Below are 9,980 nucleotides of genomic sequence, written 5' to 3'. Positions count from 1 at the left end.
TAATGTTCGGATATCGTCGCGGGAAATTCACATGGTTGTCGAACAAAAAATAAAAACGAGCATTTTGTATCTCGTTAAATCTATGAAACCATACCACATCTAGAGCTGAAATTTTGGCTTGTGCTTTAAGGAACCCTGTTTTATTATGGCTTAAGTTTATTTTACGAAAGATTTTGCGAAATAATCGTTGATTTTGAGTATTTATGTGACCTTTAGAATAAGGAATAAACTTAAAACCAAGAAATACACATCCAGCGTTTAAATATATACAGGCTACAGCCGGTAATTATTGCATCAAAAAGAAAATGTTATTCATGAATTATTTATATTGTTGATACAGGTGGTTCATGCTAAGTTTAAACGAAATTTAAGTCAATTCTTTAATTTATCAATTCAAAGAATAGTCTTTATTCTCAGAGTAAAGACTAAGAATTGTTGAATTCGGGCTCAGGTAATAGTCACACTTTATTTTGATAATCACTCAATCCAGTCAGCATATTTATGATGTTAAAGGTGTGGAAGACTTTCATCAATAGGTTTGGAGTCACTCATGCCATTTCCATAATGTAATTCCTCTTAAGCCCAGTTTTCCAAGAACGAGTATCAAATAAAGGCTAACTGCAAAGACCTATAGAATACATCTATAGGTCTTTGCTAACTGGGTTCAAAAGAGTAATACAACGAATCGTTTGTAGACGTTTACTCAGTTCATCAAATAAAGTAAATACAGCAACAAATCAAAATTATCATGATACCGCATAAACATAACTGGAACATAGCTGATACAAAAGTTTGCAAAATGCAATATGTACCATACATATGTATATAAATTATAGACAAAACAAACAGATCAAGAGTACAGAAACATGAAATTTCAATATCAGACACGTGATTTGATTAACCCTTACAGTGCTGGAACCGAATTTTGAAGGCCTTTGCAAACAGTTTGGATCCAGATGAGACGCCACAGAACGTGGCGTCTCATCAGGATCCAAACTGTTTGCTATTCTGATAGTATTCTTTGAAAAAAATCGAAGAAAATGTGAATTTTATAAATTCAGCAGACGACAAATTTCCCAGCATGCAAAGGGTTAAAAGCTTAGGACTGAAATAAATATTGCACACAGAATTAATATATAATTGTACTGTTTCTAAAATGGAAATAAATGTGTAAACAATATGATAAGTGTAACAATAATTGTGAAAGACATAATTCATATTCAAAATTGTTGAAACAAGGATAAAGTGTGTGAAACTAAACGTGCAAAATTAAATGTTTGCTGTCACATAAGATCCTTTATAAAGAAAACAACTATGAGTAAGTGTTATTTGTAATATAAAAAAAATTGCATGGACATAAACATGTTTATGACCTGTATAGTATAGTACATGATAACAATTTAAACTATTATAAGAACAACACATTAATTTTTAAAACACCTAATAATGCACAAGTCATATTGGGCAATTTCCGCTTTGATGTTATTTTTCTTTTAAAGGAAATCTCTTATTTGGTAAAGTCCAGTTATGGTGAAAGGTTGTCTGAGACGAAACTTTACAAACATGCATTAAGAACAGTTTTCCCAGAAAGCGTCCATCCTATTCACACATCAAGTTCCTGCAAAGTCCCTCAGCTACAAAAGTCACTCAGCTACAATCCCATTCACACACCAAGTTCTAGTAGTGTCCCCCACTACAATCCTATTCACACATCAAGTTCCTGCAAAGTCCCTCCGCTACAATCCTATTCACACATCAAGTTCCTGCAAAGTCCCTCAGCTACAATCCTATTCACACATCAAGTTCCTGCAAAGTCCCTCAGCTACAATCCTATTCACACACCAAGTTCATGCGGTGTCCCCCAGCTACAATCCCATTCACACACCAAGTTCTACATGTAGTAGTGTCCCACAGCTACAATCATATTCACACATCAAGTTCCTTCAGTGTCCCCCAGCTACAATCCCATTCACACAACGAGTTCCTGCAGTGTCCCCCAGCTACAATCCCATTCACAAATCAAGTTCCTTAAGTGTCCCCAAGCTACAATCCCATTCACAAATCAAGTTCCTGCAGTGTCCCCAAGCTAAAATCCTATTCACACATCAAGTTCCTTCAGTGTCCCCCAGCTGGACCCAGTCTGTAGCTTGACCGGCATCCTCACAGGCAGCTCCACGGCGTGCTCCATGCAGTGTTTGACCACCTGGGCCACGGCCTGCACATGGGCAGAAGTCACCTAATATGTACATGGAATAAGCATAGTTTATACAAAAGTGTGCAAAATGTTTGTCTACAATATATATTTAATTAAATTGGACAAAACTTATCAAAAGAACAGATTTATCAGAAGTACAATAGCAGAAAAGTAATTTCATTAAAAGCTCTGCACTACAATAAATATTTCACAAACATCACATATAATTGTACTCTTTTAAAAATGAATGAAAATGAAAATACATTTTAAAGTTAACAGACATGCGTAAACAATATGATAAGTGAACAACATTGTCACCTCGTATATAAGCTCGTCATGAAGCTGTAACACCAGGTAGGCTCCGTCCGGTGGGACCTTGCCACGGGAAGGGTGCTTACCTGTCAGCAGAATGAGAAGGAATCAGTATGCTTTCACTGGGTAATGAGTTTAAACTAGTGTTATTACAGAAATATCCCATAAAGAAGGAAACTTTCACTTCTAAGAGTTTTCAGGAAACGTACAGGTTAACCCTTTCAGTGCGGGAACCGAATTTTGAAGGCCTTTGCAAACAGTTTGGATCCTGATGAGACGCCACAGAACGTGGCGTCTCATCAGGATCCAAACTGTTTGCTATTCTGATAGTATTCTTTGAAAAAAAATTGAAGAAAATGCTAATTTTAGAAATTCAGCAGACGACATTTTAGCAGAAGACAAATTACCCAGCATGCAAAGGGTTAACAAGATTTATCATCAATGCGTTAAGAGTTGTCCCAGATAAAATCCATACATCAGAACCTGTTAACCCTGATTCAGGGATGACAATCCATACATCAGAACCTGTTGACCCTGATTCAGGGATGACACTTTCAGCCATACATCAGAACCTGTTGACCCTGATTCAGGGACGACACTTTCAGCCATACATAAGAACCTGTTGACCCTGATTCAGGGACGACACTTTCAGATGTATGGATTTTTGTGTTTAAAAGATGTCTTTTCTAAACCAAAATGCAGTGCAGGTGAAAAGTGTCCTCCCTGATTAGCCTGTGAAGACTGCACAGGCAAATCTGGGGTGACACTTCACACACATTTGTATAAACTGGTTTGTTATTACAGAATCACCTTGAGGAAGGAAATTATCTTATCAATTTCTACAAGTTTCTGGAAAATTCACTGGTATACAAGTACATTATTTTAGAGTAAACAAAATGTATTATTTAAAAGGAAAAAAACAAATAAGACAAAAAAAGAGCCCTCTATTATATACTGTAGTATTGTAGAACATTCACATTTTTTGAAAACAGTTATAAAGTGTGTTCAGCTAAATGCCACATGAAATACTCAATTAGATGGTAAACAGTTGGAAAGAAACATGTTTATTTTTAGTTCAACTAGCCTTGACTTACAATCACAGAAGCATATATCACAAAATATATAAGAACAAGCTACGTTTAAAATGACACAAATCATTTAGCCACGATTGTCTTACAGAATTGCATGCAGCTATGATGTACAAACAGCGCAATATACCCTGGTACTTTTACAGAAAAAATCTTCTTACTAGCTAATTTATGTCTATGGGTGTACTGAGTGTTTGGGAACATCTCTTCCAGACTCTTATCTATGCTGACCATGGCCCTCTTGACAAGGTCGGCTGCTGATCCCTGCACTGTCGTGTTCACAGCCTGCCTCTCAGCCTGCGCACGGGCATGAGGGTTGGGACTGGTGATGGCCGGCAGGTATCGCTTGCGCCCGGTCATGGTCTGAACATAGCCCTGTCTGCGACACTGGTCTACAGTCTTACGGAGGTAGGCGCGCATTTCTAAATGGTAGAATGGATTGTCTTCTTAGCCTTTTACAGCCTAAATGCCTTACTTAACAGATCCAAGTTTAAAATGCTTCATTTACAACTTTATGATACTGGTGAGCAGCAAACAGCATAAAATACAACCTGATCAGCCTGCAAATAACTCACAGGCTGTTCTGGTTGTATGCTGGTTGCCTATAGCCATTTTAATTTTGCTTCTAAGCAGAAAGGGTTAAAGGATTCCAGTTATAGATTGAACAAGACTATTGCCAAGCAATATATGTCCCCTATCGGCTCTACCATTGTCAGAAATATTTTTTTTATATATATTTGTTGCCATAGCAACCTGATTTTTTTATGTAGGAACAAAATGAAATGACGTGCATAATGTCCATATTGCCATCTATCCATGTTTCAAATTTCATGAAAAAATATTAAGAACTTTTTAAGTTATCCCAGGATCAAGAAAAGTGTGACAGACTGACGGACTGACGGACACACAGAGCGCAAACCATAAGTCCCCTCCGGTGAAACCGGTAGGGGACAATAACTTAAAACATTTCACTGACATTCAAGGGACCTTTTCACAGATTTTGGCATGTATTGAGGTTTGTCATTAAATGCTTTATATTGATAAATGTAAACATTGGATCTAAAAAGCTCCTTTTTAAAAAAAAACAAGAATAAAATTAAAGAAAGAAAAAAAGTAACCCTCAACTGGGCTCAAACCACTGACCCCTGGAATAAAAGTCTATTGCTTAGACCACTCGGCCATCGGTGCTCATACAACTAGTGATGTATTTTATACTGTATATAAGCAATCCTCGTAGTATCACAAAATATAACGACAACAACAAATGGATATTTTAGAGCATGGTAAAATGTTTAGTATTACTGTTTCCTCACAAATATCATAACTACAAGAAAAATTTGCAAATCTGAAACAATTTTTTTTTAATTTTGTTGATATACCAAAACATGAAAAGGCCCCTAAATAGCAGAGTAAGAATGATTTGTTTTAATACAAGTATAAGAATAACATTTTATAATCAAGACAATGCAAAGAGATAATCAGTTACTTTCATTTTGAAAACCATTTGAATGGCATAAAATATTAGAAGAAACAAGAGATGTGTTTGTCAGAAACACAATGCCCCCTATTGCGCCGCTTTAAAGCCATATATTTGACCTTGAAGGATGACCTTGACCTTTCACCACTCAAAATGTGCAGGTCCATGAGATACACATGCATGCCAAATATCAAATTGCTTTCTTCAATATTGCAAAAATTATTGCAAAAGTTTAACCAAATTTGGAGACAGAATGACAGGCGGGCCAAAAACAATATACCCCCAATCATTTGATACAGGGGCATACAAAGAATTAATTGTTCACATTGTTGATTGTGTTAAATGAATTAACTCACAATAATGATCTGTAAACAATTTTCTATTTTAAATTGTATGCAAAATTGTGATGCTTAATAAAACTATAGCATATAAGCAACACAAATACATGTACAGTGTGAAAAAGTCAAACACTCATAATTTGTAGTTCTACTCAAGCCTGGTAGCTTACCTGGGTATTTAGCTTTGAAAGTTTCAATGAAGACTCCTGCATCATTCTCCTCCACCCCCATCTGCTCTCCAAGGGCCTTGGGGCCGATACCGTATATCATACCATAGCACACCTGCAATAGAGGTACTATATATCATACCATAGCACATCTATAATAGAGGTACTATATATTATACCATAGCACACCTGTAATAGAGGTACTATATATCATACCATAGCACACCTGTAATAGAGGTACTATATATCATACCATAGCACATCTGTAATAGAGGTACTATATATCATACCATAGCACACCTGTAATAGAGGTACTATATATCATACCATAGCACACCTGTAATAGAGGTACTATATATCATACCATAGCACACCTGTAATAGAGGTACTATATATCATACCATAGCACACCTGTAATAGAGGTACTATATATCATAACATAGCACACCTGCAATAGAGGTACTATATATCATACCATAGCACATCTGTAATAGAGGTACTATATATCATACCATAGCTCATATGTAATAGAGGTACTATATATCCAGAGATCATATTTTCCCGCAACATCAATCGGTCTGGATATAAATGGGGGAAAAGTATCCAAATAATTATGTCCAAAATCATGACAAATTACGTTAAAATATATACCATTGATTTTGCCATTCATGAAGATGGTATACTAAATGTACAAGTAAAATTCCCTTAGGCATTTTTTTTAAACGGAACATACGAATTTTCTCAACTGGTTTTATCATTTGGTATTTCATTGTTGTTTCGTGTGCTGTTTTATCAGACTTTTTTTCATCGTTGTCAATATTATTAATCTATGTAAGTCTATACCAGTGTTTTAAATCGTTGTCAACTCGATAATAGCTTACAAACATGCACTGAACCAAACAAATGTCTGTGAGTAGGTTGGCTACTGACAATAACAAACCAAATAATTAAGAAATAATTTGTGTACGTTATAGTTTGTTGTCAAATAACCCACGGCCGATAGTTTATATGCGTAGGGATTAAATCACGAGAGCGGAGCATTTGAAACCACGCATCTAATTCTCCGGTCGTGAGTTATTCAACAACAAACTATAAAGTACACAAATTACTTCGATTCTAACACGGTTTTACTAAAGATTTATACAATGTATATTATTTTTCTTGTGTACTATTTTATGTGAAATTCCGCCCATAAAATAACTTTAGGCTGTTCTGTCAATCAGATCCGCGACTTTCATTCATAATTATATTACCGGATTATTACGCTGGTGGAAAATGTAACGACAGGTTTTGTTTTGTTACAGCGCATACTTTCAGACGCGTCTTTTCGGATGCGTCTTTAATCCGCTGTTCACAAGTTTTTGATTCTTGGCTCACATGCAATAAACCGGTCCTGACTGGTTTAGAGACGGCAGCAAATGGTTTATCACACCTAATCGAGATAAGAATGGCATTAGGGTGTGTTAGCATGTACACTGTGTAATCGATTTCATGACATGGGAATTTTAGCAAACAGAATCAGACCGACTGTTTGGGATTGTCAATCGGTCTTTCATGACCCCAATCGGTCTAGGACCGACAAAACCGAAAAAAATATGATCCCTGTATATCATACCATAGCACACCTGTAATAGAGGTACTATATATCATAACATAGCACACCTGTAATAGAGGTACTATATATCATACCATAGCACATCTGTAATAGAGGTACTATATATCATACCATAGCACACCTGTAATAGAGGTACTATATATCATACCATAGCACACCTGTAATAGAGGTGCTATATATCATAACATAGCACACCTGCCTTAGAGGTACTGTATATCATACCATAGCACACCTGCAATAGAGATACTGTACATCATACTGTAGGGGCATAACTTAAACAAACTTTGTAAGAGAATTCGAGATAGTGCTATATACAAAATATAACATTCATCAACTTTGAAGTTTCCTATGAAAGATATATATATTATTTTTTAACCCCCTTTTGAGCCCCATGAACTAATTAATCACCCAATCTTAAGTATTTTAACAATGTTAACAAGACCACTCAAGGAATTTTGAACAAATTCTGTCCACGGGTTCAAAGATGTTGTTGGAAGAAAACGTTGCAGGAAACACTGACACATGCAAAAACGAAATTCAATTACCTGCCATTCTGACCTGTTTAGCCTGTGTCCCCCCCGTTCTGACTTGTTTAGCCTGTGTCCCTCCCGTTCTGACCTGTTTAGCCTGTGTCCCTACCGTTCTGACTTGTTTAGCCTGTGTCTCTACCGTTCTGACTTGTTTAGCCTGTGTCCCTCCCATTCTGACCTGTTTATCCTGTGTCCCTCCAGTTCTGACCTGTTTAGCCTGTGTCCTCCCCGTTCTGACCTGTTTAGCCTGTGTCCTCCCCGTTCTGACCTGTTTAGCCTGTGTCCTCCCCGTTCTGACCTGTTTAGCCTGTGGTGCTCCTGTTCTGACCTGTTTAGCCGGTGTCCCTCCCGTTCTGACCTGTTTAGCCTGTGTCCTCCCCGTTCTGACCTGTTTAGCCTGTGTCCTCCCCGTTCTGACCTGTTTAGCCTGTGTCCTCCCCGTTCTGACCTGTTTAGCCTGTGTCCTCCCCGTTCTGACCTGTTTAGCCTGTGGTGCTCCTGTTCTGACCTGTTTAGCCTGTGTCCCTCCCATTCTGACCTGTTTAGCCGGTGTCCCTCCCGTTGTGACTTGTTTAGCCTGTGTCCTTTCCGTTCTGACCTGTTTAGCCTGTGTCCCTACCGTTCTGACTTGTTTAGCCTGAGTCCCTCCAGTTCTGACCTGTTTAGCCTGTGTCCCTACCGTTCTGACTTGTTTAGCCTGTGTCCCTCTAGTTCTGACCTGTTTAGCCTGTGTCCCTCCTGTTCTGACTTGTTTAGCCTGTGTCCTCCCCGTTCTGACCTGTTTAGCCTGTGTCCCTCTCATTCTGACCTGTTTAGCCTGTGTCCCTCTCATTCTGACCTGTTCAGCCTGTGTCCCTCTCATTCTGACTTGTTTAGCCCGTGTCTTTCTCATTCTGACCTGTTCAGCCTGTGTCTCTCTTGTCCTAACCTGTTTAGCCTGTGTCCCTCTCATTCTGACCTGTTCAGCCGGTGTCCCTCTCATTCTGACTTGTTTAGCCTGTGTCTTTCTCATTCTGACCTGTTCAGCCTGTGTCTCTCTCGTCCTTACCTGTTTAGCCTGCGCCCTCTGTTCAGGTGTGACATCAGCAGGTGTGATGTTCTTCCACTGTGCCGTGATCAGCTTGAACACATCCCCGTCTTCATTGAGTACGCTGATCAACCTCTTGTCATGTGACAGGTACGCTATCATACGCAGCTCCAGCTGGGAGTAGTCGGCCGCCAGGAGGACACCATCTAGTGTTTACAGAATTAAATTTGGTTTAAGAAACTGATTCAGATAAACAAGCATTAAAAATACCTACAAATTTCTTTTAGCATTCTTGTGTTTCACATCAAATTAAACACCTTGCTTGGGGTAAAACGGGGCTTTATGAATGTGAGTAAAGTGTCGTCCAAGATTTGCCTGTGCAGTCCACACAGGGTAATCAGGGACAACACTTTCTGCCTAACGTGGATTATTTGCTTACAAAATACTTCATTTAAAAATAAAACACCACAAAAACATTAAGTGTCATCTCTGATTAGCCTGTATTGATTGCACAGGCCAATCTGCGACCAAAACTTTACACACATGCATTTAGCCCCTTTTTCCATATCGCCGCTCAATTTTGATATCAGACATAACTTTAGATCACAAGCATTACAAATACAAAGAAAGTGCTAATAGCCTTCCTGTGTGTCACATAACATAAAACACCTTGAACATTTTAGTATCATTGTAATTTATTCTGTAAGCATCGTTGTTTGAACTTTTTATTAATTGTAGTAATAAATTAATTCAATGTTAAAAGTGAACAAACTTACATGTATATAAACTAGAAATGTATCCATGGCACTGATGCCACCGCAACACATGTTTTTACAGGGACGAATCCACTATCTCCTCTTCAGTGGACAAAAAGACAAAGGGCCATTATTCAGCCAAAACTCATTTTTTTAATGATGATATACATAGTATGGTCAGTAACATGTGAATGTTTGAGCAAAATCTGCCAAGCATTAAAGGATTATAACACAAACAATTTTGGGACTATTTATCACATTGTGGAAAAACCAACAACCTGATAATTCAGTCCAAACTCGTTGTCCCTTTCATTACAATCATCTACACATTAAGACAATTCAATTGTGAACATTTGAGCAAGTTCCATTTCACAGAAGTTGAAAAGACAACAATTTGGAACTATATATTCTCTAGTGGAAAAACAGAAAAAGGGCAACAATTTTGCTTAGATGCTTTGCAGATCAAATTCATTTCTT

At 37.7% G+C, this 9,980-nt stretch overlaps 1 protein-coding gene across 1 annotated transcript in view; it reads right to left on the bottom strand.

Annotated features, from left to right (window-relative positions):
• Window positions 1–1,645: 1,645 nt before the first annotated feature.
• Window positions 1,646–9,980, bottom strand: part of LOC127853623 (DNA polymerase theta-like) — a 52,266-nt gene continuing 43,931 nt past the window's right edge. The window contains exons 27-31 of the mRNA XM_052388293.1: window positions 8,770–8,954; window positions 5,580–5,691; window positions 3,756–4,016; window positions 2,513–2,592; window positions 1,646–2,236 (exon numbers count right to left, since the gene is read on the bottom strand). Coding sequence (XP_052244253.1) covers window positions 2,099–2,236; window positions 2,513–2,592; window positions 3,756–4,016; window positions 5,580–5,691; window positions 8,770–8,954 — 776 coding nt within the window. The 3' untranslated portion in view covers window positions 1,646–2,098. The remainder of the gene's footprint in view (window positions 2,237–2,512; window positions 2,593–3,755; window positions 4,017–5,579; window positions 5,692–8,769; window positions 8,955–9,980) is intronic.

Source organism: Dreissena polymorpha, chromosome 12 (genome assembly GCF_020536995.1).
Source record: "Dreissena polymorpha isolate Duluth1 chromosome 12, UMN_Dpol_1.0, whole genome shotgun sequence".
Taxonomy (NCBI): Eukaryota; Metazoa; Mollusca; class Bivalvia; order Myida; family Dreissenidae; genus Dreissena; species Dreissena polymorpha.
This window is presented reverse-complemented; position numbering and strand designations above follow the sequence as displayed.